The sequence below is a fragment of the Melopsittacus undulatus genome, chromosome 11, assembly GCF_012275295.1.
Source record: "Melopsittacus undulatus isolate bMelUnd1 chromosome 11, bMelUnd1.mat.Z, whole genome shotgun sequence".
Taxonomy (NCBI): Eukaryota; Metazoa; Chordata; class Aves; order Psittaciformes; family Psittaculidae; genus Melopsittacus; species Melopsittacus undulatus.
The window spans coordinates 15,485,966-15,513,921 of record NC_047537.1 but is presented as its reverse complement, the minus strand read 5'-3'; the positions used below and the strand labels follow the sequence as shown (position 1 = coordinate 15,513,921).

The following is a 27,956-nucleotide window of genomic DNA, read 5'->3' as shown; positions in this document are numbered from 1 at the left end:
GGCCCGGAGCTGCGAGGCCGGCTTTGACAGCAGGGAGGCGGGCAGGGAGAGCGGCCGGCGGGGTACGGGGGATGGCGGCGGCGTGAGGGGACAGCCCTGCCCTGCCCTGCCCTGCCCGCCGCGGCCGCACCATGGGCAGCGCCGACTCCAAGCTCAACTTCAGGAAGGCGGTGATCCAGCTCACCACCAAGACCCAGGTGAGGCCGCCATGTCGGGCGGTGGGTGAGGGGAGGTGAGCTGAGGGGGGGCCGCCATGTCGGGCGGTGGGTGAGGGGAGCTGAGGTGAGCTGAGGGGGGGGCCGCCATGTCGGGAGCCGCCCGCCCTGCGACGCGGGCTGGTAGGGTCCGGTGCCCCGGGCACCGCCAGTGCTGAGGGAATGGGGCCGGTGTGGGCTGCTTGTGCGGGTGGAGGTGACAACAGCGAGCGGGACTTCAGCCATGGCTGGCTCTGGTCCATCTCCCGGTGAGGCCTTGCCGTACGGGTGGGAGCTCCGGACGGGCTGGCCCCATGAGGGCACGAGTAACGCCATGGGGCCGGGCTCCCCCGGGGGCAGCCATGGGCTCCGGCAGGGCCGTGCCGGTATGGCGGCGATCTGACATCTGGTGCTTTGGTGGTAGCAGGCTGGGATGCTGCTGTCGTAAGAGATGCCCTTAATGTATTCAGCTGCAGGTTTACATCACCACTTTGCCAGTGCTTCCCTTTATGTATCTGTTGTTTTCCCCTGTGGCGAACCTTGGGTTTGGGTAATAGCCCATTCAAAAAGGCTGCTGGCCATCCATGCGAGAGCTTTCTGCAGCAGAAGCAGCTTCCATCTGTGAAATGATGCTTTATTTCTGCAGGCTGTGGAGGAGAAGGAATCGAGGGAATGGCAGTCAGGGTTGGTCTATGTGTTACAGACATAAGGAAGGTGGTTGGCTAGCACTTTAACAGATGTTGCCATGTCCTCGGAGCTGGTTCATGTGTAAGTTGGGAGTCAGTGATGACAGCGTGTGGGTAGTCAATGGGTAGTGTCCTTCTGTCTAAGGATTTTGCTCTATTGAGACAGCACATCTTGGATTCTTATGAGTTAAAGTTGAGAGCTGTTGTTCTGACCCACCTCATGCAGCGAGGGAATAACAGCTGTTGAGAAAACTTGGGGATGGTGGCAAAAAGGTACTGAATGAGGGATTAATTCAGAAGAAAAGGGATGGATGCAAAGGGATAACAGGAGAAAATCTGGGAAAACTCAATGGTAGAACTGGAATGAGCCATGGATATTAATATAAGAGTTGTTGGGAAGAAGCTGTGTTTGTACTTTCTAAAGCAGTATCACCTCCATCTGCATCACTCAGGAGGGGCTTCTGTGAACATCTTCATCACAACCTTCAGTTGTAGATGTTCCATAACATCCCTAGGCAAAAAGAGAAGTGAGTGAATTCATGTTTTAAGGGATTCTTCCATAGGCTCTTCTGGATGCTAAATAGTTCAGAGTGCTCATAGCTTTGGACCCTCCTTCCTCCACTGGCAGATACATGTGTAAGGTGAAATTAAAGGGGAAACCAAGCCTATAGGGACCTTCTCAGCCGGCTGTTCACAAAGAGAATCCTGTATGAGGCAATCCTTCCTTCTGCCAGCCAAGAAGAGAGAGCTCCCCTCCCCTGCTTTATCGATGTGTGTAATGAAAGAAGTTTCTCTGGGGCCCCAAGTAAAGGAAGGAGGAAAAAGCTTCATTCTTGGCTGGATTTGTTTCAGGTCTTTGTGGTGGAGGTGAGCCTGAACTGCCATGTGGAACAAGGGTGGGGTGGTGGCGCTCCCATATTTGCATACAGTAGAAGGGCACCAGTGTTTGCTTGTGCAGGATGTGTGCCTGGGCTCTGCTGGAGCCTTCGGAGCTCTTCCCAGCAGCAAGCTCTTGCTGCTGAACCCTGGATTCAAACCCGGGCTGCAGCAGTGGACAGTGTCAAGTGCTTCAAAGCTATTAGCTCAGAATACACCTTGCTTCTTCAGCACCACATCTGCTCTCCTGCAGCCTTCTCCTGTGACATTAGGGAGCTGGACAAATAGGTTTGTGTCACATCATCAGTAACATGAAAGCCTGAGCTTAGTGGTACCCTGTGTGGTGTTTCCTAAGGCTGTGATGGGAGGAAGCGGAGCAGAAAGCGCTGTTCACTCACTGGTGAAGGCTCAGAGTTGTCACTGAAGTTACGTTCAGAATGGTTTCATTGATTAGAAAATGGCAGTAGTACCAGGAGGAAGGAATTGGCTTATGCTGCTTGTGCTTATTTATAATGATACATGGAGAAATTTGCTTTAGGATTTTTATATATTGTATATTGCCTTCCACTGCACACCTTTAAATTGATGGGGCCATCCTTTTAATAACAAGCCAGGCGTGCTTTATTGCAGAGAAATTGTGAGCCCTCCCAAACTGCCCATGAAAATGCTGTCTCCTTAAGAGGTGAAGGGAAGCACAGAATGTGAGTATGACAACCAGTCAGTGGTGGAGCAGGGAACTGAAGCTGGGAGTCTGCTGGGAAGCACGTTTTCTTTCCCTGCCAGTTGGTGATTAAATGGTTTCTGCAAGCAACTGACTGGAAGATAAGAAATTGTGATCTTGTGAAGCAGCTTGGTCGAATTTAGTGCTAGCTATGCCTCTGCTTTTAAAGAGACAGGGTTGATCAGCCACGAGGGGCAAACTGCAGTCCTTTCTTCCTCTCTGATGTGGAAAGGCTGTTAATTCGGGCCTGATGAAAGTACATCTTGTGCTTGGAGGCTTCTGGCAGCCTATTGCCAACAGTGTTCAAGCTTGTCTCAGGTTGGTCGAAAGCAGAGTTGTTGGTTTGAAAGCAAAGCTATAACTAACACTGCACACAGCTGACACTCGTCCTGGGCTTTCAGTGCCAGACTTGCACTAATCCTGTTTTCCAGTTTCCTTTGCCACACTGTCTGCTGTGGGGGCAGAGAACTGGCTGCAGACTCAAGTGGGGTCTGTCCTTGATTCTGGGCTGCTGGCTGCAGAGATCCTACAGCAAAGGTTACTGTTGCTCTGTGTGGAGCTGCTGTCCTTGGCAGCAGGGGGGAAATCTTGCTAGTTATTAATGTCACAAGTAAATCTGTCCTTAGCCTTTCCTTTTGCACAGTACCACAAGCAGGTGGTACAAAGGTGTGAATGGCCTCAAACTAAGCCATTGGCCCTGCAGCGTTGCCTCATCTGCTAGAGCTCTACCAAGTGCTGCAGGAGTGGCTCTCTGGTCAGTATTGCACTGTACAGTTCTGCCTCATTTGGGGTGAAAAGGAGCCTGCTGCTGTTACATATTTGACCTTGGGTAGTACTGGCTAGAAACCCTGATAAGGGATGAGGGATCTGCTATGATATTGAGTGTTGGAGAAGGAAAGTCCCTGCCCTGCACACTTTGTTAGGCTGGCTGGGTTGGTGGGATGCTCAGCTGATGTGTGGGCAAGAAGGAAGAAGAGAATACAGTGAACAAGTCTAGTGGCTGCTTCTCTCTCCCCTTGGTTCTCTGCTGATGTCTGCAGCAAGGTCAGGATTGGTTTAAGGACAGTCCTCTGTTATGAACCTGTTGGAGGAATTGTTGGGAATGGGGATTTGGTGGAAATGTGGGAATCTCTTGGGTGGGAGGAGGGTGCAAACACTCACCCTGCCTGAATTTGTGCATGGTTGTGTCTGAAAGGGAAAGCGAAGGTGGTGCTAGTGTCAGGCTAAGCACAGTAATAAACGGGGGAGGCTGTGCCTCAGGACCTTTTCCTGTTTATAGGACATGGTCAGCTCCACTCTGTGTTCCTGCTTCCTGTGAGGTGTCCCGTTGGATGCCTGGGGATTGCCTGTTGGGGGTGTGATTTTTCTATTCAGTAAGTGGCAAGATGCTTGCAAACTAGGCTCCGACAGCATGGGTGATGTGCTCTGAAGAACCTGAAACCCAACATTTATAACTATTGGCAAATAAAGACTGGAGATGTCCAGTAGGACTGGTTCCACCTCTGTGTGGCCAGCATGCAGGTTGGAGGTCTTTACACATTGTCCAGGTGAACTGAAGGCAAGTCTCCCTCTTGCCTTGATTTGGAAGATGCAAAGTGACCCCAGCTCACAGCATTGCTGGTGAGGATTCAGATCCTCATGAGCTCTTCTAGTTAAAGCACTATCAAGGCTGGCTGTGGGATTTGTTACTGCAGCGTGTGCTGCTTGTAACTAAATCCTGACATTTCCAAATGAAGACGTCCATGGCTGGTGAACAAGCCTGTTCTAGGTCTCTGTATTTCCCTTCCCTGTGAGCTACATACGGGCAGTTGTGTGAGCTCAGCATGAGGAAATGGATATTTAGATCCCCAGAGATGCTGTGTGCAGAACACAATCAGCTTAAAAACATCCATTAATGTTCTGTCAAGGAGATGAATATTATGTGGATGGAGTAGCTTTGTGATGCCAGGCTGTTAATTAAACCAGGGGGGCTGTGGGGATGTGAGTGACTCAGTACTGAATGCGTGGCCCATCATTGTACAGGGGATACCATCTGTTGGTGGGGAGCTGACTGCTGCAGCTATTGAAGCTGAAAGAAACAGCGTTTTAGCATCATCTGCTTGCCAAGATGGCAGACATGACATTAATGTGGCTGCAGCACCCAGTGTTGCAGCTCTGCCTCTCTACTGCCATGTCCTTTTAGTCAGACCATGTTCTTCAATCTGCTTTAGCTGCTGTGTTACCATCCGTAAAACAGCGGCTGTGTTCAACCTCAGAGCAGGCCTGAGGCAAGCAGGAGGTAAAGGATCTGTGTCTACTGGTGGGAAATGGTTTCTGCTTCCCCTCTGGATGAGAGTGAACCATTATTTATGCATGAGCTCCAATTAGCAGCAATTGCTGCTCCCTGTTGGCAGTGGGAGTGGTTGTGGCAGGCAGCCAGTGGGTACATGTGGCAATGGGACACACGGTTGTGGTACCAGGTTTGGAAGGGGATGTAGGAAGTGTAGGAAGCTTTGTGCATTGCAGAGATTGGATTTCCAAATACTTGGCTCTTTTTGAGGAGTCTGGTTAGAGGTGAGGTTTGCAAAGTAGCTTTGCTTCCACTTAAGCATTTTATGCCCAGGTTAGGAAGAGTGTGGCTTCTTCATGCACTCAGGAAGCTGGAAGTCAGGCTGTGAACACTGGGTGTTTCCTCTAGATCCCCTCTGAGGAGCTGTGATCTTGAACCATTTGGAAAAAGTTGCTTTTCCCTTGGGAAGGCTTGGTGGGAACTTGCTTTGGTGGCCGGGTGATGGGGGTTTCAGCACTAGAGCAGCTTAAGAAGATCATAGAATGGTTTGGGTTGAAGGGACCTTAAAGCTTCTCCAGTTCCAACCCCTGCCACGGGCAGGGACCCCTTCCACTGGAGCAGCTGCTCCAAGCCCCTGTGTCCAACCTGGCCTTGAACACTGCCAGGGATGGGGCAGCCACAGCTACTCTGGGCACCCTGTGCCAGCGCCTCAGCACCCTCACAGGGAAGAGCTTGTGCCTAATGCCTGAACATGTGTGTGGCTTGTTTCTGGTTTTGGTTTTAAAGACTGGATAGTCTCTTGCGTGGATTTGTTGTGTGGCTGGAATGACCAGGACAAGAGATAAGCAGCCTCTGCAGCACTGGAGCATGAAGGCAGGGAGCTGCCGGCTGGTAACCTGCTATACCAGTTTGGGGGCAGCTGCCTGCCCCTCTCACGTTTTGACCTTTGGGTGATAGTGACACGTGCTCCAAGACTGTTAATTCAGGAGGTGATAGCAAAGAGGGAGATGGGGCACTTCTCAGTGCCTGGGCTGTGATGTTCTCCCTGGAGCTGTGTCTTAGCTGCATTTAAACAGCAGAGAGCTGAGCATGTTTTCTGCCTGCTGCAGCAGGGCTGGGAGTGGGCAGGCATTGTTTAAGTTAAACAGATGTTCATTTTCTTGCCCCTTTCCCATCTGGCATGACAGATCCACCCACAGTGCTGGTTTACTGCAGCTGGAGAGAGCTGCTGTTTGCTTTGGAGCTGCCCCTCACCCCCAGCCAAGGGAATGGCTCTTCTGATCTACCACCTGTGGCTCAGCATGGCTGGGGAAACCCTTTTCCTCTTCTGGGGTGGATCCATCTCTTTCCTACTGCTTGGCATAAATAGGCAGGTATTTATCCCACCCTTGGGCTGGATGGGTGCTCCCAGTCTTGTTTGGGTGATGCCTATCTCTTGGCAGGTATTAGTATTTAGATGGGGAGAGCTGTGTTCCATTTTAAGCTGGCTGAAAAGTCTTTCCTGATTATTCAGAGCTCTGGATGCCTGAGATGTTGTGTAATGGAGATGCCTCCTTGTTCAGCAAACAGTGCTGGTGCTTTCACCTTTTGAGGAGTGACAGGTCAGCAGTGTGCTTCTGCAGGGTTGGAGGCACAGCTGGTCCTGTGTGTGTCTGAATACCTTGGAATGCTCTCTGCTCTACAAAGACATAAAGAGCAAAATAAGATCCAGTCCTCTTTGTTTGGCCGCATATAACCTGACCCCCAGGTTGTCACCGATAGTGTTTTGCTTTCTAACTAGATGCCACACTGTGAGGAAGAAGCTGCGGGAAATCACATGGAGGCTCTGCAGCCAGATGTGCTGAGCTGTCTTTCCAGCTGTGGCCTGGCAAACAGACCAGCCTTACAGCCAGCAGCACTTCTAGTGGGATCTCAGGGTGGGCTTGAGGAGGATACTCATCCTCCCACTGTGGAAAGGGGACTGCAGTGCGGGTGAAAGAGAAGGCTGTCTGCACCTGCAGAGCTAGAAGAGGTAATGGGAAGAGATGTATTCCCAGACATGGAGAGTGGGGGGAGCTTCTCAGACCACAGGTCTGAAATGGATTGCGTTTTTGGTATATCAGCTTCCTCCTTCCATCTTTCCCTTTGACCTGCACACTTAGTGCTTTTTAAGAACAGAGCTTGGCAGCAGTCACCTGCACAGTCCAGTTCCTTGTAAATATTTGATTCAGAAAGACCAATTCCCTTGTATCTGTAAGTGCTTTGAGGTGGGTCTGTCAGTTCTGTGAGATGTCTGTTCGTGCCTTCATGTGAAATGTCTCTGACTGCTTCCTCAAGAGTTTGGTTACAATAGAAGTAATTCCAGTGCATGCTCAGGTTATCCTTGGCTTGCTCTGAAGGTGACAGAGCTGTGAGAGCATTAGTATACATGACCTAGGTGTTTGGACTCCATAGAATGGTAGTTCTGCATCTATAACCATGTTTGTCTCCCCACAGCCTGTGGAGGCAACAGATGATGCCTTCTGGGACCAGTTCTGGGCAGACACAGCTACTTCAGTGCAGGATGTCTTTGCCCTTGTACCAGCTGCAGAGATCCGGGCAGTGAGAGAAGAATCACCTTCAAACTTGGCAACTCTCTGTTATAAGGTAAAGTTAGTGCTGCCTTACTTCTTACTTCAAGCTGGCAGATTGCAGAGGGATGTGGAGATTGTCACTGTACGGGTATCTGGATGAAGTTGGAGGGAGATCTTAAGACTTCTTTTCCTCCTGCTGTAATGTCAGGGCATCCCTGATGCTGCTTTTGGTGTTGCCTTGTCTTTATGTGGAGCACAAGGCATGTGGACTCACATTTCCTACCCTCCAGGTCTGGCAAATTGTCAAGCTGGTGAGCAACAGCCTGGGACTTCCTCTGCCTGGGAAAGTGCAGGTGTTAATCATGCTCCTGATTTGAGCTGTGCAGAAAGTAACCTTGAATCTGTAGTCCTGGGAATGTTTGGAATGGCGTTTTCTCAGTTTAAAATGGTTGTTGCCATCCTGGTTTTCTTTCCTGCTGTACAAAATGTGGTTAAATCTCCAGAATCATACTGAAGGTGCCTCTGACTGGGAATTGTACCACACACAGGTGACTGTGGTAGATGTTGAGAAAGAATACAGAAATAAGGGAAAATGAAATAGTTCTTCCCTAGTGCTGTTTCCTGGCTTCTGGCATCAGCAGCTTGAGAATAGAGAAGGGCTGAGGAGACCTCTCCTCACCACAAAACCCCTTTGATTCTGTGTCCCTTATACGCCCAAACCAAGACTAAAATATGGGCTTTTCTCCCTGCTGGAAACAGATGTGTTGGAGACCTGGTGACTGCAGAACAGGTTATCCAGGAGCCCTGAATCTTTGGATATCAGAGTCAAAGGAGCCTGCAGACTCCTGCAGTGGTTTTGCCACACTATGCCATGTACGTTGTGCCACTGGACTTAGTGCTGCATGTTCATGAAGAGCCCAAGAGCATGGCTGAAATGTCCTTTGCAGTCATGGCTACAGGCTCCGGCTGTACAGAGTCATAAATGGGCCTGAAAGAATAGTTAAGCTCAGTCACAGAGTAGTGTGTGGCTAAACTGAGACTCCACAAACAGCATTTAAACACCCATTAATGCAGAGGTGCAGGCTGGCAGTCAGTGACCCAAGCAACCTGCTAGGAAAGCATGCAGGACACATGACCTCATGAATTAAAAAGCAGCGAGGTGAATCCTTGGTAAGTTCTTTGGCTTTCATTCCCCCTCTCTTTCCCCTTGGGATCAGGGAGTAAGAGAGAGTGGGTGCAGCTGCTGCGGGAAGGAGCTGCCTGTTCCTATCTGTGGGTAAAACCTCCTGCTGCTGCCTCCTGGGACTGTGGTTGGTGCCTGGCAAAGACCCACATCCTGTTCTGAAAGACCCAGTGGCTGTCCCCATTGGCAGGTTCAGCAGTGACTGGATGGACTACAGAGACTCAGCACAGAAGCTCTTTCCAGAGCAGAAAACCTGGGCTGCCACCCTTCTGTGCAGCAGGGCCTTGACAGACTGTGCTGGAGGCTGTATCTGTGCACTAGTCACAGGCAGCAGCTTTGCTCCCACCTCCTGGGTGAGGAGAGGTTCCTGCTGTAATCCCAACAGCACATACAGAGCTGTCAGACCTGTTTCTGTGCCATCTTCCCAGCCAGCACCTCACGCCGTGCAGCACAGTGCTGTGCCTTGCTCCTGCCTGGGTCTCGTGTGCTTGAGATTAATCTGATCTGCTCTTTTCAGTGTGTGGTGTCATGGAGCAGTGCTGGGGCTGTGTCTCACGTGATGTGACACATGTGCTGCGCAGATTAACCCCGGTGTGTGAGGTCTCTTTGAGTGGCACAGCAGAAATTCAGGAGGGTCTGTTTAACATCGTTACCCCTATTTCTGCAGTGTTTCAAACAGCAGCAGTATCTGTACCACTGAACCCTGAGAAAATGGGCTCCAAGAGCTGCTTATAACTCTGAGGGTGTCACCAGCAGGACAGCCCTGCCCAGCTCTTGCTAACTTGTACCTGCCTCCGTTTTGTTTTCTTCAGGCTGTGGAGAAGCTGGTGCAGGGAGCAGAGAGCGGCTGCCACACTGAGAAGGAGAGGCAGATCATCCTGAACTGCTGCCGGCTGCTCACCCGCATCCTGCCTTACATCTTTGAGGACCCAGACTGGAGAGGTTTCTTCTGGTCAACTGTCCCTGGGGCTGGCCGAGGAGGGGTCTGTCTTTTAGCACTTACTCTTCTTTCTTTAGACCCTATTACACTTGGGAGCAACTTTATTCCAGTTATTTCTATTCTGTCAAAAATCAGGTGACACCTTGTGAGTTCTTTTCTTTCCTTTGATTCTTTCTGTTCTTTCTCTCCCCCTCAGCTGCTTTGTTTCTGCATCATCTGAGTATTTCACATAAGTTGTAGCTGTAGGAGAGCAGTGGTATGTGAGGGAAGGCTTCTCCAGTGTAACTGAAGGTGTGAACATTAGAGCAGTACTGGATGCTGTATGACTTTAACTGAAATGACCTTGTTCCATTAACTAAAGTTGCTTTAAGGTTAATGTCAAATTGAAATAGAGTGTACTTTCCACTGACTTTACAATGTCACATTTAAAGCAACCAGTGCCAGAGAAGCTCGTAGCATCATTACTGAATACTCTGTTATGAGCTGAGTGATACAGTTTTAACCAGGAGTGTAGCCACATAGGTGAAGCCCATAACTGAGCAAGAGTGGTTAAAGAATTAGGTACTGTTCCTGGCTCTATCAGTGATGGGTATAACCTTAGGGGATGCTCTGAACCTCCCTATGTCCCTGGAGAGCAGGCACAATAGTGTTCTTCTGTGTCTCTCAGAGGAATGGGATGAAACTGCTTTAGGATCTCCTGCAAATAGGAAAAACAGTGTTGAAAACAGTGCTGAATTAGGCCAGGAATACGTGTGTGCCTGCTTGCTCCCTCAGCAGCTGCCTCTGTGCATAGAGAGCTCTCTCCTATGAGTTCCTGAACCTGCAGTTCAGCATGGCTATACTGAAGAGTGTGGTTTCCCTGAATGCTCAGTTGCATTGCAGTGTCTTTGGGGACAGATATAAAGGGTTAGCAGTGGTTGGTACAGACAAAACCTTGCACCTTGAGCTGTCTCTGCCTGTCCTCTAATCTGTTTCACCTGGGGCCACTTCAAGGGGAAGTTTTGGGTGGTGGAATGGGAAGTCTCTGCTAGCTTTGCTCTGTTGTGTGATCTGTGATTGGGAGGGTGGTGGTTGTCCATCCTTTCATCCCTGCAGGGGCCAGAGAGTGCTGAAGAGGCTTAACAATGGAAGAACTTGTTCTGGGAAGGAACATGCAGGGTGCCTGGAGCTCTGATCCAGCCAGGCTGCTGTTGCTACTGTTTCTCCACTGTGTTCAGCACCTAGAAGAGAGAGTCTCAGCTTTACAGTGATCCAACCCAGTGCATGTGTGAACCCTCCTGCTGTTTGTGCCTTCTGAGTGTCAAGGAGCTGTTGTGGTTCAATGTGCTCCATCCTTTAACCATGTGCAGAATCAGCTCTAAGGCTGGCTCAGCTATCTGGCACGAATAACAGAGACGTTAAGGGAAGCTGGGGCTATATCTAATCTAGAGGCAACAGCTTTGCTGTCTGAAGGCTGATGTCCCTTTGGGAACCAAAGGGGAAGATGATGGTTACATTAGTAAATGTGTCTGCAATTATCTTTCATGTGCTTCATGGTGCAGTGATGGATGGCAGAGCTCCTGGAGCATGGGTGCCTCCCTCTTGTGTGGAAGTCTGTGCTGTGTACTGGTCTATTGGTTTGGTGTGTGTCACCATTTTGGATGTGGTGGTACCCAGAGCCTGCAGGTACTTTTTTTTCAACAGCCAAGGTGATCTTAGCAAAGGTCATTCTTGGAAAAGAAATCCCCTCGGACTCTGATGCTTATCATTTCATCTCAGACTGAGAGCCCATGTAAAAGCATCTTTGCTGTGCTGGCTCCATCCATGCTCTCTGGGTTTCTCCTTACATCCAGGATCTGCTTGGCAGTAGTCTTCCTGCTGTTGCTGAGGCAGCCACACAGGTTGTTATCTCCCTTAGCTGCCTGCTGTGATTGAAGAGTTGTGTGTTGTGTGCAGGCTGACAGAGGTCTGGCTCGGATAGATAAGCTCCTGCCATTCCTGCTCCCTGCCTTTCCCAGCAGCACCAGTGCATGGTGGGGAAATTCTCCCATCCAGGATGCTCTTTGACAAGCAGGATCTGGGAAGGTTTCCCTTGACAACGGCTGCAGAGGAGTAGCCATGCATGAGTTCAGTGATTGCTTTGAATGCTGGAGAGGGCAAAATCCTCTTTGCTGTCATGCTTCCTCTGCCATGGCAGGTTTAGGCAGCCCCTTGCATGATGCATGCAGCCTCTCCTGGTTCTGTCGCCTCCAGTTCTGGGCTGCCCATGTAGGACTTCAAGAGGTTTTACACCTTATTGCTGCTGGCTGGCTTCTTCCTATCACTGTCTCTGTGCACCATCCTAGTCATCCTCCTTTATGACTGTAAAACCCACTTCTCTGTCAATGGTTCCCTTTCGTTTTGTCCCCAGTAAGTCAAGCATCTCCACTTGGCAAGGTCTAGTGCTACTCTTCTGTTTCCCCAACATCTCTGTCTGCGGGGTTTGGTGTCATTAAAGAGCTTATTCCTGTTTAGACCTCACCCTCCGGGGGCAATTCTTTTCTGTACAGGCTGGGTTTTGTTCCTTTGTATCTTCTTGCCTCCCAGAGTGTTCCTGGGGTTGTATCTTCTCTTGCTGTGTTATGCTGGTGTTCCTGTGTGCTCTGTGCTAACCTGGGCTGACAACAGCCTTCCGTGTTTCTCCCTGCAGGGAGATGAAGATGATGAAAATGCCCGGCCGCTGGCTGAGTCGCTGCTCCTTGCTGTCACAGACCTGCTCTTCTGCCCCGACTTCACTGTGCAGAGCCACCGGAGGAGCACAGTGGTAAGTTGAGGTTATAGAGGGTTATAGAGGTAGATGGAGTTAGAGAGGTAGATCAGCTGCATGGTGGGGGATTCCCTGGAGAATCCCAGCAGCTCCCTGCAAACCTGCAGGCAGGAAAATAGAGAGTTGCTGAGCTTGAACCCACAGTGACTGATATTGATCAACATTTTGGGTTCACTGTGTGGGGTTTGTACCTTCTAAAACATATGTTCTGAGGCAGCTGGATGAGTCTCAAATGGAGTGGCTGACACCTACACCTACACTATGGAAAGGTGCTTGTGCTGGCAAACAACTGCTCTTCTGTTGTTGCCAGAGACCTTTAGCACTGCTCCTTTCACTGGCAATTTAGTCCAAATAGGGCAGGAAGCAGCTGTTTGCTTGATCACAGGTGCTGTAGATTGTCTCTGTGTCTTTCCACCTTCGCTTCCTCTTTGCATCATTGCAGCAAAGACAAATGGGCTGTGGTCCTTATGGTGACTGTCTTTGGAGGAGTTCCCGGAAGCAGGGATCTCTCACCAGGTGTGCCAAGAACAGATTCTGATGCATCTCCTTCCCTGCTTTCCAATGACTCTGTGGTGTTTATTGTAGGCCCAGTCTAGAAAGAGAAGTGGGCAGCCCTCCTTTTTGATATAGCTATGAAGTAAATTAAAAATGAGCATTCTACACCACTGTGTATTTGGTGGCTGCAAAATCCCCTGACAAACCTGAGTGCTAAATTCCTTGCTTGAGGTTTCTAGGTATTAGAAATAGAGTTGAAATCTGTAATCCAGGAATGAAGGGGCAAATTCTCCCTGGAAGACCCCTCTATCCCCACTGCACGTGTGGTCTCACCCTTGGCAGCAGCCAGCCTGGTGTTCCAGGACTCTGGACAACTTGAACTAGACAATGAATCAGGAGTGTTTTGTGTTCCTTGCTGTTAGCTGCCTGTCTGCTGCCTGCAACCTCTGTAGTCTTTGCCTAACTCCTTCCCTCCCTGGATCTGGTCTGACTGCAGGTTAAGAGCAGAGGGGTGGGTACAGCCCCCTCGTATTCATGGCAGAACAGCATGTGGCCCCAGAGACACAGTTCATGGTGGATAGTTGCTAAAGCAAAATTGAGAGGAAGCGTAAGAACTAGGCGAGCTGGGATGACCCCTGCTCTTCTGCTGTTTGTCCTACTGAAGTCAGCCCTGTAACTGGGGCTGGAAAGTGGGGCTCCCTCTGTCATGCACAGTGCTGCATCTCTGTGTTTTAGCATTTACTTGCAAAGCCTGAGCTCTCTGAAGGCATCAGTACCTGCTTTGTTGGGCCTGGGAATCTGCTATAATGCTGGTGTCACCAGCATCTTGGTTGCCCTCAGGACTTGAGGAAGGTCTTGCCTTTGTGGAAGGGAGAGAGGTGATGCAGTGGGAACCCAGAGCAATTAGAAGCAGTCCTCTGATCTCTTTTCCCTAAATGCAGGGAGGAAACAAGGCAGGAGATAGAATTTGCTTAATTAAACCCCAGAAAAGAGACAGCCAAAAGTGTGCCAAGTGTGCTTGATGCAAACATATTCATCTGGGCCCTTGCTCCTAGTGGTTCCTGGAAGGATGGCAGGTGGTTTTCAATGGCAGCAGAGCTGCTTCAACCGTGACAAAGAAGGGCAGACTGCTGTGGTTCATCTCCTCAGGTTGCAAAGCAAGAGTCTGGGAGTCATGCCAGCGACTGTCAAGGGACTGGGAGGGTTCTCACTAGGAGAAATAACTTATTTGCAGTCACCTTCTTGCTTTCCCCTCTGAAAGAAGTCACAGCCCTACCTGCTTCTGTTATACATGCGGGTTAATTTGCTGTTTCTCCTGTCTTAGGGGTACAGCCCCTGCAAGACACCATTATGTGGGTGAACTCCACATGATGTGCCCTGAGGTAGGGTTAAGGTGTCAAGCAGCACCCTGTGTGGTGTTGTTGATCTGCACAGGAAAAGCCCTGATTTGGTCTGTATTTCATGAGATGGGGAGGAAAGGAGAAGGTGATGCATCCTGTAACGAGAACAGAACATAGTTTGGATCCTTTGTCATCAGATGACCCTTGCCAGTAGAGGCTTCTGGCACTGCACCTTAGCATGCTAGAGGAAAGGCCTCATTCTGCATGGTGCTCAGTGCATGTTGAAGATTACACCCTCTGTCTGGGGTGCTCCCTGGGTGGTGCTGGTATGTACAGTCAGTGTTCAGATGCTTCTCTTCTGGTTTATTTGGTACTGCTGAACAGAGGGGCTGAATTGACTAGTGCTGTCAGCTCTGGCTCTTGCCTTCTGTAGTCCAACCTCTTGTTTCTCCCACAGGACACAGCAGAAGATATCCACTCCATCGACAGCTGTGAGTACATCTGGGAGGCAGGAGTGGGCTTTGCTCATTCTCCACAGCCTAACTACATCCATGACTTGAATAGGTAAGAGGGCTGCAAAGGCAGAAGGGAAAACAGGCTGGGTTCAGGAGAGTTGGATGTGGGGGAAACGGGCTCTCCTTGTCTCCTTGGGTGTCTGTGATTCCCAAGGGGCTTTCTGCTTGCTCTAAAAGGAGCTAACAGGACTGGCAACAGAGGAAATAAAACCAGCTGACCTTTTGAATAGCTTTGTATAGTATGATATGGGAGTCAGAGTGTCTGCAACAGGAGCTGGCAGAACACTGCTGCTTGAGAATGTCTAGCAGCTCTGTGCTATATTTCCTTTCCATAAAGCAGCAATTCTGCTGAGCTTTGCACCAATGACAACAATATTGCTTATGAAATGGAATAGGCTTAGCTCCCTGTGCTGAGAGCTTTCTAAATGGGACTGAGCTTTCCTTATGTTCTGCTGTTGGTGCTTCTGCCCCCAGTCCCTGCTCCTGAATGGCTCCAGGGCTCAGCTTCTTATAGAATCATAGAATAATTAGGATTGGAAAGCACCTTAAGATCATCTTCCCTTCTTTCAGGACAGAGCTGCTTAAGCTGCTGCTGACCTGTTTCTCTGAGGCCATGTATCTGCCCCCCTCCTCGGACAGCAGCAACACCAACCCCTGGGTACAGTTCTTCTGCTCTACAGAGAACAGGTGAGGGTGAAGAGGTGGAGACTGGGTGCCAGGGGAGAAATACCTTCAAATCTCTTCCATGGAGTGTGTTGGTGATGGGGCACCATAGGACTTGCTACCTCCAACATGGAGGGACTGTTGTCCTTTGTCCCTATCTTGCATACATCCCATTATCATCTCTGCTTAGTGAGAATTGCTCCTCAGCAGCGAAAGGTGACACTGAGCATAGTGCTCACTGGAGTTTGATGCAGGGCTGATCATGTCCTGTGGTAAAAGAGAGATGCTGTTCCCTGTAGACCCTCATTCCTTCCTGGGGATGCTGGCGTGGCGATGCTGCGGGCAGTGTCTGGTGTTGGTAGCGGATGAATGCTGCCCTCTACTGACGTTGTCTCCTATGGGACTTAGAGCTCCTCAGGTTGCTCACTTCGGAGCACTCCTGGCTGAAGACAGACGATTTTGTCTTTCCAGAGCCTAGAGAGCTTTGAGGTCCTTTTCTCTTCACACAATACTACACAGGGCTCCTCTGGGAAGCCACTTTTTTACCTCGACTTTCCCTCTCAGATGTAGTCCAGGAGACCAGCAGGGAGCTGGAGTGGCAGCTCTTGTCCCTGGGACACTGTCCTAGGTTAGAGAAGATGATTGTGTTTTGTCGTGACCCGAAACTGTCCCTGCCCAAGGCAGCTCCTTTTTCTTCCTGCTTCTGCCTTCACCTAATGTTCTCTTCCCCTCAGACATGCGCTCCCACTCTTCACCTCACTCCTGAACGTCGTCTGTGCCTACGATCCGGTGGGATATGGGATTCCCTATAACCACCTGCTTTTCTCGGACTACCGCGAGCCCCTGGTGGAGGAGGCAGCCCAAGTGCTGATTGTCACTCTGGACTATGACAGCTCCACCAGTTCAAGTCCCACTGTGGATGGCACCACCACTGGCACGGCCATGGATGATGTGGATGTGAGTGAGACTGGGAGCTGTATTTGCTGCTCTCCTGAACTCCCTGTAGTGATCTTACAGCAGCTTGTATTGGATGTTGACCTGTAGAGCTCTGCACCACTCCTCCCCTTGCAGGCTGCTGTCTCTGCTTCTTTCCTGTAGGTCACTGCAGCTGTACCTGACCAAACCATTAGGCTTTGGTCACTAACTTGAATAAGGAGCATATAAGTGAAAAGCCCAACTTCAGTGTTCCCTGAGGTACTCTGTCTCCGAGCATTTAAGATGGGATCATTCACAGTGGAAAGCTGAAATGAGACATTAGCCCCAGTTACACTTTGCCTTCCTGAGTAATCCTTGTTGGCAGTAAGTGTTTCACTCCTTTTCTTTGCACGCAGCCTCCTGGACCAGACAATCTGTTTGTGAATTACCTCTCAAGGATACACCGAGAGGAGGTAACGTGCTCCTGTCCTGAACTGTTCCTGTCTGCTTTCATGATGATTGCATTCGCCCTGGGCTCACCACAGCCTCTTTCCCGGTCCCTTGGCAGGATTTCCAGTTCATTCTCAAAGGAGTGGCCCGCTTGTTATCAAACCCGCTGGTCCAGACCTACCTGCCAAACTCTGCCAAGAAGATCCAATTCCATCAGGAACTCCTCGTCCTCTTCTGGAAACTCTGTGACTTCAACAAGGTGTGGATCTGCTTCTTGCTGAGGTTTGCCCCACCTTGCCTGTTGCCCAGAGCCTGGTGAAGGGTTGTGGGCAGGCAGTGAGCAGTGACTGATCAGCAGCACTGCTCCCTGCTGCATGGGATAAGGGGGGATCTGGGTATAGGGACAGCTTATGAGAGAGACTGCAGCTCCTGAAGGTCAGTGCTTGAGGCAAATGCTGGAGCAGGTGTTATTATAACTACAAATAACAGGAGTTGAAGAGCTGGTGCATACATCAGCCTTTCTGATGGTCCTGAGAGAATTATTAGCTTGAGGCTACCTGTCCTGAGGCCTGCAGATGCTGCAGAAAATCAAATCTGCTTATGATGGTCTGAAATTCTGCCCTTTCTTCCAGAAATTCCTCTTCTTTGTGCTGAAGAGCAGCGATGTGTTGGACATCCTTGTCCCAATCTTGTATTTTCTCAATGATGCCAGAGCAGACCAGTGTAAGTTGGTTATTTTCAGTATTTGGAATGAGCAGTGCTTGACAGTTGAGCTAGAATGATTTAAGATGCTTCCTCCCTACCACTTAGATGTAATAGCATCTTAAGTGCATGTTTCTAGCCTTCTAGAAGGGTGGAGTGGTTCAGATAGCTAGGTTTTAGTGTCTAGAAGCAGGACAAGATCTATGCCACAGCACAGGGAAGGGAGATCCTTAGCATGTTAACTTATTTGAGTCCTTGTGTTGAAAACTGTCTCTGAGAGAGAGAAATGAGGAATCTGCTCTTGCCTTGGGAATAAATTTGGCATAACTCCATCACTGCATAGTGGAAGGACTTCAGATCTATATTACTATGGTAATGGGTTTACATCAAGAACATAATGAAGAAAAACATTATTTATCCAAGACTTAACACTATTGGCCCCATAGATGTGCTTGGGAAGGGCACTGGTACTGGCAGCAGGGGGAGCTCTGTATGGGGTGTCCCTTGTCAGGATGGTCTGGTCCGTGCTGTTTCTCTTTCAGTCCCATAGTGCTTCTCCCCTCTCCTCACTGCCTTCTGCCTTCAGCAGTCCACTGGCCTCACTGTGATGTGGTTTTGCCTGCAGCACGAGTGGGCTTGATGCACATTGGGGTCTTCATCCTCCTGCTTCTCAGCGGGGAGCGTAACTTTGGGGTTCGACTGAACAAGCCCTATTCTGTACGAGTGCCTATGGACATCCCTGTCTTCACAGGGACACATGCAGATCTGCTCATCATAGTGAGTATAGCTCCAGCAATTCTTTTCTGTCCCTCCTAACTCCTGTTCCATACCTGCACAAATAAGTGTCCTCTTTTCACATATACTCGTCCTTCCTAGATTCACAACCGACTGAGTAGCTAGAAAGTGTGTGGGATGCATCCAAGCACTGGTGGGGTCTTTGCACATTGTTAACCTGAGGTGGTGTGCCTGGCAGGGTACAATTCCATCTGCATGAGATGATCCCAAAGAACAGGATCCCAGATACCGCTGGACTGGTGTCTAAAGGACTCTGGGAGTGGAATGAATGGAATGGGTGCATGGTCTCTACCGGACTTGATCTACCGGACCTGGAGAAGGCGGGAGATCTAATTGCGTTACTGTCTGTGTCCCAGAGTTGTGTGGAACACATCTGTCTGAGTGGGAACAACTTGGTGATACCAAGCTGAACCCTACAGCTTTGGGGTTTGTAGTGCCAGCCGCAGGGGGTGGTACCCTCCTGTCATGTTCATGCTTGTTTGCTAGAGAAGAGTCTCTCAGCAGATTCTGATAAACCTCCAAAAGGAGATTCCCATTGCAAAAGAGTTGGGAGAAGTGTGCCGACCAGAACTGTTGATGCCATGTGTTTTGCTATTACATTCCATTACTCTCCTATCATCTCTGTATTTTTTGTTCTGCTGCAGGCCTTCTCTGCAGGCATGCCAGCTAGAGTGGGAAGGCCAAGACTGGGAATGTCAAATCTTCCATGTCTGAGGTTATAGTTAAGAAAAATAGGACAAATATTTGAGGTAGACGTTTGCACTAAAACCAAATGTGAAGTGATTTGTTCTGTGGCATTTCAAGCAGCTATTGTTAGGGTTCAGAGTCACAATCCATTCAAGGTGATGATGTTTCTTACTTCCTGGTGGTTAATTTCTGTCTTGGGCTGCCTGTGTGTTTTGGAATAGCTGACAGTTTCTGTTTGCAGTGTTGTAGAGCCCTAATCACATCCCCAAAGGAATCCTTGTAAATGAAAGCTTGTCCTCCTGGAGCGTGAGCCTGCAGTGAGAGCAGCATTCCCCACCTGTGTAATTGTGGCATGTGCAGGGCCCTGCCTAGGCAGGAATGGTGTCAGGAAGCGATTAGTGTGGGGTGGCACTGGTTTTGGTTGAGAGGGTGCTTTCAGTAAGGTACCACCTTGCTCAAGAGCTCTTTCCTTGCCATAGGTCTTTCACAAGATCATCACCAGTGGGCACCAGCGGCTGCAGCCTCTCTTTGATTGCCTACTCACCATCGTGGTGAATGGTAAGTGCTGTCTGAGTGTGGAACCACAGCCTATAGAGGGGACACCCTCACTCTCCTCTTCCTGTGCTCCTGTGTCCACTAACACTGGCCAGTGTCAGTGACTGCTGCTGGAGATGCCAGCTGTAGATCAGACCTGTCTGCAGAGTATTGCCTGAGCTCAGGTGGGGCAGATGGTGGGACAGCAGCATCCCTGGAGCTCCTCGGGGGTGGCAGGAGGGCATTTGCCAGTAGGTCTGGTGAGGGTGGTTGGTAGTGCCATCCCTTTCCAGCAGGGAGTGCCACCTCCTCACGGTGGCAGTGGCTTCCCTGGGGCTTAGCCAGTGGCTCCAGTTGTGTGATCTTTTCAGGAGGGGTGCCAGCAGTGATGCTACTGGTGTAAAACTACCCAAGAGCCTCTAAAAGCACAAATGTTTGCTTTTACTAGGGTTTTATGTTGACTTCTAACTGAAAAATATTTCTGTGGAACCCTGTTGGGCTCAGCTATTCCATGAGGCTTTCTCAGAAGTACAGGTAGAGGTGTATTTATGGGAATAAATGCACCTCAGTTCTTCAGTTTGTATTTCTTTGCCTCTACAGTGTCTCCGTACCTGAAATCTCTCTCCATGGTGGCTGCTAACAAGCTACTGCATCTCCTGGAGGCTTTTTCCACCACCTGGTTCCTGTTCTCTGCTGTCCAGAACCACCACCTTGTTTTCTTCTTGCTGGAAGTCTTCAACAACATCATTCAGTACCAGTTTGATGGTAAGAGACTGGCTGCAGTATTTAGTTGGTTTGCACTAGTTTAGTTCAAGAGAATGTGAGATGGAATGACAGAGAAAGTCCAAACAGATGAGGGAAGCTACACGGAGACTTGCCTGGGATTGGGAAGTTTAATTAGGAGGTAATCAGTGTTGGGTGCTGACCCAGATAGATCAGGTTGGAGCAAAATGGGATGGCAGCTAATGATCAGCAAAACCTCATCCTCCTGAAGACCAGAAGATGATCTGGATTAGAGGAAAAGAAGAAGGGAAAGTGAGTGTGTAACACTTAAGGTGTGACTGGCTGGATGCTGCTGTGAAACTGCTTGTGTTGCTCAGCAATGTAGATGAGGGGCAAACCAACTTCCATCTCCTTAAACATTTAAAAGTGCCTCTTGGTTCTGATGTAGCAAGTTACTTGAGCTAAAGACCAAATAGCCTCATCCAGACAAAGTCTGGCACTTGCTGCCTTTCCACGAAATGCCTCTTAACTGCATGATAGTTGTTCACCTCAAAGAAATAATAGTGAGGTCTTTTAAACTGCTCCAAATACTGCTTTAAAGCTGCAACTCAAGAGTGGCCGTTATGCTGCCCTAATGGAAATCTTGCAAGTGGTGATTGCTAGATCCTAAACCAGCCTTTGTGGCTGTTTTGTGTTTTATATTAAGGGATGGTTTCATTCTGTTCTCTGCCACCTTGCAGGCAGTAAGAATTCAGGTCTTTGGCTTTGATATTTCAAGCCTGTTTCTCATAAAATGCAATGCCCCTGATGTGTTTTGTGAGCTCTTTTTGAAGCGGGAGGAATATTGAATCTTGTCTCACAACCGCTTCTTTCAGAAGAGGTGCTAATGTGTGATTTACATTCTCCTTTTTCCTCTCAGTTGTTTGAATGACAGTTTCTAAGCCATTTCTTATCAGCCTTCCAGCCTAGGAAGGATTTCACTGAATTTCCAGTACTACTTTGTAAGGGATAGGAGGATATTGAGCTCTGCTTTCTTCCTTGTGCTATTGCCTTTGTGGGTGGAAGCATGGCTCTCTGAGCTTGCAGGGTCTCTGCAGTCACGTTTCATGTCCCCAGTGAGCTGTGCTCTACTGGCAGAGCTCTTTGAGTCTTATTTCTCTGCTCATTCTGTTGCTTGGATTGCCAGGAAACTCCAATTTGGTCTATGCTGTTATCCGGAAGCGGAACGTGTTTCACCAGTTGGCCAACCTGCCCACAGACTCACAGGCCATCCAGAAGGGGCTGCAGCGCAAGAAGAGGACTCCAGAGCCTATTTCTCGCACCAACTCCCAGGAAGGGGTCTCCATGGAAGGCTCCCGTCCTGCTGCCCCTGCAGAGCCAGGGACACTGAAGACAAGTTTGGTGGCTACTCCAGGTCAGCTTTAGTTTACCTTTGTAACATGAGAAAGGTTTTGTTTCCTCTGGGAGATACGGTGTGGACTCACCCTTACACTGGGTGTGGGAGAGATTAAGAGTTTACATCTATGACTGACTTACTGCCTTTCGTCTGAGTTTCACATCAGTTTGCCCAAGCTGATCACAAACAAATTAAAGTAAACTGCCTTGAGCTTCTCTCCTCTCAGACTTAATGTTCACGTGGCCATTTGTCCTAACCTTTTGCCTCAGTTTAACTCTATCCATGGAAACCTCTGCTCCTCTTTAATCAGGAACATTTTCTTAGGGACAAATGGACTCCTTTGGGATAGTGAAATCAAGGCTAGATATTGCTTTTCCTGTTGAAAGGAGAGGGATTTGGTTGTCAGCAGATGCACAGGGTGTCTGTGCATGGTAGGACAAAAAAGAACCCCTTGCTTTTATGTGTATTCACCTGTGTTCCTGAACTTTGTCTCTTTTGAACGCAGGAATTGACAAGCTGACAGAGAAGTCACAGGTCTCAGAGGATGGGACCATGCGTTCACTGGAGCCTGAGTCTTTACAGTCATCACCAGAGGGTAACCCATCCTCAGCTGTGAGTGATGGGGAGCCCTGGAGCGGGGTAAGGCCGGACAATCTGGTGTGCAGGGAAGGGCTGGGGTGTGATATGAACTAAATGGGGGCCTGGGAAGGAGAGGTCCGGTTGGTCCATTGAATAAAAGCATCCTATTAGAGGCAACATGCACATGTGCACTCTGCTGGAAAACACCATGGTTCAGAAGTCCTGTTGCATCATGGTGAGTTTCAAATCTGTGCTAATGACACAAGAGCCTGGGACACCAGAGGAGAGAGCTTCCACCACCATTAAAGCTCCTGAGCAGCAAGTGTGTAACTGTAAAGGGATGTATTTCTGATCTGGAGGCTTTCAGCTCAAGTTCTGACTATTGTCGCTTTCTCCTCTCCCTTCTTTCTGGGATGCTGAGCTCTACCAGAATCTTCTGCCTGGCTGGTGTTGTGAGCAGTGTGTTCCTATGAGGGCTTGGCTGAGGTGCTGCTCTCAGAGTGGCTGCTCTTTGGCCATGTGGATGGGCCAGAGGCTCTGTGATCTGTGAATGAAGGCTATGCTGGCTCTGGTGGCAGTGTCAGCTTTCTGACATTTGATGGCTTTCCCTATCAAGAGCTATAAACCAACTATTTCAATGGAGCAGCCTCTTTACTGTGAGGGTGCTGAGGCACTGGCACAGGGTGCCCAGAGAAGCTGTGGCTGCCCCATCCTTGGCAGTGTCCAAGGTCAGGTTGGATGCGGCTTGGAGCAAGCTGCTCCAGTGGAAGGTGTCCCTGCCTGTGGAAGGGTGCTGGAACTGGATGATCTTGAGGTCCTTCCCCACCCAAACAAATCTGTTACTCTATGGTATGCTATGGGGAGAATCATCACTGCTATCAAATGGCACTTTAGGCAGCACACATCTGTCTCCAGGGGTAGTGGTGTTTCAGACTATGTGAACATTGTCTTCCTTCTGTGCCCCAACATGCTTCTTTAATATAAATGAATGAAATATACTATATAAATTATAGGATACCCACGCTTATGACTGATTTGATTTCCTTCCTTTATCTGTTTGAATATTCTCCCATTATCAGCCATAACCACATCAAAAGTGTCTTGTGAAATGTTCAACAGCTTTGTATTTCCATGTAATTCCGTCTTACTTCTCCTAAATGTGCCAGCTGGCTGCCAGTGTTTGGATGGCAGCTGTGAAGGGGCAAGGGCTGTGGGAGAGGGAGGAGGAAAGAGGAAGGATATGGGGTCATCTGCAGGAAATCAGAGGGTTTTATGTCTGTATGAATTTATTTTTAGAAGCTTGATTAGGGGACAGCACTGGAAGTGAACAGACTGAATTATAAGGGCTGTAGCTGCAAACACTGCAAAGTAATATTGCTGTTTAGGCTTGGAATGAACTGGAATGAACTGAATTACTGAATATCCCAGCACCAGGTTAATTTGCCTTTCCTGGCCTTTCCTGGTGAAGGCGCATGGTCAGCGAGATGTCTTAAGCACACAATTACGTTGTTATTAAGTGAGATCTTGGCTGAGAACTTGAAGAAAGCTTGTCTTCCTCCAGTAGCCCATGAAACATAATCACAGGTCATTACATCTCTGTCTAGCTTGAGCTGTTTCCCAGTTGGAAAAGGACTGGTACGGCACTGTCAGCTTCCAATGCATTGCAACACAGCTCTGCCCCAAGCCTGCTGTGGCTGGTTGCAAAGGTGATGCGTGAATGAAGCCATGCATGTGGCTGTCGAAGGAAGTGTTGTTCCCATTTGTTTTGTAGAAAGGTCAGCTCTAGTACTGATGGTGTTACTTGATAGTAATGAATGGTTCAGGGTGCATTGCCAAAGGAAAAAGCCTTTCCGTTTTTACATCATGCAGAGATGAATAGTGATTTTAAAGGGTTTTTTCCTTCCTTCTTACCATAAATATGGAACACCAGGATGTTGATGTCTGCTGTATAAGAGACATGAAAACTGATGGGAAGAGGAATAATGAGGGAGAATTGTGTCTTGGACTTTTGACCAGAGCTTTTCAAAAAGTGACTAGTGATGGTGTTTGTGTTTGTATAATTTCTTAAGAGGCAGGGGATGTCAGGTAGGAGTTTCTGAAAGCCCACCCTTGGAAAAACACTCTTTAAGGTGTTCTAGGATGGGCATCAGAGATACTCAGTAGGCAGAGGTCTGTAAAGCTGTGGTCTTCAGCTGTTCAGTCTCTGTGCTAGAAGAAAACGCTGTGCCTGGGCAGGCTTTGTCAGTCCTGCTTTAATTTCCCACTGTGGATTGTTCCAACAGAGTGTCAGCAGTTGTGACCTTGCCAGAGGGTCCTACACCTAAACCCCATCAAATTGCCACTTTCTGGGTCAAAGCATATGGGCTTGGTGATGGAAGTTCTGGTGGGTTTGGTCTGTTCTATGGACAGGCTGAGCTGTGTTTCCCAGAAGTCCTCTGGGAAAGCTGGGGGGAAGTCAGCAGGACATGGGTGTATTTCTTGCTCTAAACTGTGACTTGCTTTTGGTTGGTTTGGTGTGTTACAAAATCCTGTTTATTGCCAGGAGGCATCACACCCCCGACGGGATCGAAGGCGTCTCTCCAGTGCGTCCTCCAGTGGGCAGTGGACCCCAACGCCTGACTGGGTAAGGGAATGTGGACAGAGGACATCAATGAGGAAAAGAGTTGGGGCAGAAAGGCCAACACATCATCAGCTTCTCCTGCTTGAAAGACTTCCCAGGGGAGCACTTCCCCATGGGGAATGTCTTTGACTTGTGGTCCAAGCTCCAGAAGTTTATCACCATCTTTTGCTTTACCTGATTTAAGCCAATGCCGTGTTCATTTCATTGAGTGGCTCGTGTTGTAGTAGTGTTGTGCAGTCAGTTCATCCATCACCTTTGTGCTTTTTGTAAACCTCACTTGTTGTAGAGGTAGTGGAGATAACCATAGATAAATTCCTGATTTCCCTGTGGGCTTCCCTACACACAGGTGATGTCTTGGAAGTCAAAGCTTCCCCTACAGACAATCATGAGGCTCCTGCAGGTGCTGGTCCCTCAGGTGGAGAAGATCTGCATTGACAAGTAAGTATATCTTTGGAGTGTGAGGGCTGTGCAGTGTGTCAAGAGAAATGTGAGCTTGGCAGAGTTTGAATATGGAGTGCCTCTGGGGGAAATCTTGTAAAGCCTAATTGAGAGCATCATGGTCTCAGCAGAGGAGATGTTATTTTGCTTGCCAAGCTTCTTGTTTGATCCCTTCTCAATTCCTTTTTACAGCAAAGACAGTGTGTGTTCTTGATGACCACAATTGCTGCCTGTGTGTCTGTGTTTAGCCTGATCCTTAGTGCTGCAGCAGTTTTGGGGTGTCTGGGACATGCTAAGGATGTTCCTCATCTGTCTCTTCACAGGGGTCTCACTGATGAATCAGAGATCCTCAAGTTCCTGCAGCATGGCACACTGGTGGGGCTGCTGCCTGTGCCTCACCCCATCCTCATCCGCAAGTACCAGGCAAACTCAGGCACTGCCATGTGGTTCCGGACCTACATGTGGGGAGTTATTTATCTAAGGTAAACCCACTTCTGTGCAACCTAACTTGGTCTTTTCCAGGCTTTTGGGAGGTTTGTAGAGAGAACTGCATGCGCTTGGCCAGCTCTGGATTGTCTCATATTTGCAGGAGGGAAAGATATCATTCCCTTGGAAGAGGCCAGGGTGAATCAGTTGCTCCAAAACTTGGTTTGAGTGAAGGGAGCTGTTCTGGGAGCTCTGCTCGTTTGGGAACTGGCAGCAGCAGGGAGTAGAAAAGCTGCCTAGAGGAGATGGTGCAGAGATTTAATGCAAAGCTCTGGCTTTGTGGGATGTTGTAGATACTGTCATACCTCTGAGGTGCATTGTCTTTTAGCTAGTGATTTCCTCTTTTGCAAAGCAGAAGGCATTTTGTGTAGGCAACTGCTGTAATCTTGGCTGTGAGATTTGACCATGTACGTGGTCACAGAGACTAAAGTGGCTCTTGTCTTTCTCAGGAATGTGGATCCCCCTATCTGGTATGACACAGATGTGAAGCTGTTTGAAATTCAGCGGGTCTAAGAGAGCACTTACCTCTATGAAGAGAAATACACTGGATCTAAGGACTGCTGTGTGCTGCTTCATCACAGCTATTCCTGCATTTCACATCCAGCTGAGAGACCAAAAGGACAATCACTTCATTTACCTCCCTGTCATTTAAAGCTTTAACTGGGACCTGCTTGGACATCCCTCCCCCCAGCTCACTTCTCTTCCCTCACCCTTCACCAGGAACCTTGAGTGAAAGATGTCTGAGGGGTTGTGCATTGTTGTGGTTGCACTAGAAATCAGGTTATACTTAGCTCTTCTGTTACTCTTTTGCTCCTGGATGTGGTTTGAAAACCAATCTGACCCTGTCCTTGCCTTGGTCAGAGTCAGCATGTGATTGAATAAGGCTAGCTGTAAATCAGGTGCAAGGGAGAAGCTGCTATTCCTGCAGGAGATGGGGTTTGGAAACTGCAGTTACATTCATGTGGCTCCACAGTTTCCAGGGCATCCCTTCTGACTGCAGGTGTCTCCCTGGCCTCAGTTGCATATTAGTAGGGAAGTTATCCCTTCCCAATGAAAGGAGAAGCTGCTGAAGGAAAACTTTGTGTCTCAGCTCTGAATCTCTCTACTCCTTTCTTGGAAAGCTGATTAAGTAGTTTTGTATGAGCTGATGCTTTGGTGTGGCAGGAGAAGTTTTGCCTTGGCTTCCAGGCTCAGCAGCCTTCATGATGGGCTGCTGCATTGGAGAGTGTGCCACTTTGGAAAGCTCTGCTTAATCCATGTGAGCACATAGGGACTGGCTCAGTGAGAACAAGAAGAGACGTGACTGTTAAACTCCTTTAGTCTTCTGTTGACTGGAGGGACAGTGTCACCTGGGTTTGAAGGGAACCATATCCTTCCATCTTTGCCTGGCAATGCAGGGAGTGGAAGGGTCTTTTGCACACTACCGTTTAAGGCAGGAGTTTAAGGGAAACACTCAGGGAAGTTGTAGGAGGAATTTGGAAGTTGTAGGAGGAAAAGCATCTCCATGTCAGTAGGGAGTGGAGAGTGCTGAGGCAAAGTTCAGTTCTTCAGGACGTTTTTGCTAGTGACCAAGTTATCACATCTTGAATGTATTGGGTCCCAAGCATGTGAAATCTTGGAAGCCAGAAGTGGAATTAGTGGGAAATCCACTGTTGCTGGCTTTGGTTCAGCAGCATGGGATAGGTGGAGATATCCTTGTGTCTGAGTTGCATTTTATGTTCTGCTGGGAGAGGCTGTTGTGTTGGACCTGTGTGGTCTTTAGACAATGAAATGTGAGGGGTCCTGTCATGAACTGAGACCTTTCTCTCTCCACCAAAGCTTAGTCCTTGGTGCTCTGCTGTTCAGGCTCTTGAGAGGGCCCCTGGCCATGAGCTCTTTGCCAGAGGTGAGATCACTCCATGGGAACAGGTCTCACACATTAAAGGGGACAGGTATGGCACACACTTGTAACCCTTGCCTGAGTTTTAAAGCAAGAGTGATAGCAATGTGAGTGTCCTCTCCTAAAGGGAGGGCTGCTCCAGTGCGCTGCTGGCCTATAGTCAGTTGGTTTCCTCCTTTGGGCCCTGGAAGTGGGCTGCCAGTAGAAAGCTGAAATAAAACCTGAATGGTTTTCTTGAAGGATAAGAAATACATGAAACAGAGAGAGGTCATTTCCCCCTCCCAGCTCCCATCTCCAGCCCAGTTTGCCATCCAGCACTTACTCCCATCCTGACCTCATCCCTGCTCTGATGCAAACAGGGTGAGGTCTCTGTTTTACTTGCAATCTCTCTCATATATAAGAATGTGATTTGGTGGGGCCGGCCTCTGATTGTGTGGCACTTGCACCTCACAGCTGGAATGGGGCATCCTGTGTCCCATATGCTTGCCTCTTCCCTCCCATGGATCTGCTGGTTCTCATGATCTCTTCCGTCC

General features: G+C 49.0%; 1 protein-coding gene across 1 annotated transcript; it reads left to right on the top strand.

The window, feature by feature from the left end:
* The first annotated feature begins 131 nt into the window (after positions 1–131).
* On the top strand, positions 132–26,930 carry HID1 (HID1 domain containing). Its single transcript, XM_034067769.1, has 19 exons — positions 132–197; positions 7,222–7,371; positions 9,294–9,464; positions 12,090–12,203; positions 14,499–14,605; positions 15,127–15,243; positions 15,954–16,176; positions 16,551–16,607; positions 16,703–16,843; positions 17,217–17,307; positions 17,912–18,063; positions 19,248–19,326; positions 19,903–20,067; positions 21,212–21,439; positions 21,927–22,060; positions 24,543–24,623; positions 24,967–25,058; positions 25,382–25,540; positions 25,994–26,930. The coding sequence occupies exons 1-19, from the start codon at positions 132–134 to the stop codon at positions 26,055–26,057; spliced, it is 2,391 nt and encodes a 796-aa protein (XP_033923660.1). The 3' UTR covers positions 26,058–26,930.
* The last annotated feature ends 1,026 nt before the right edge of the window (positions 26,931–27,956 follow it).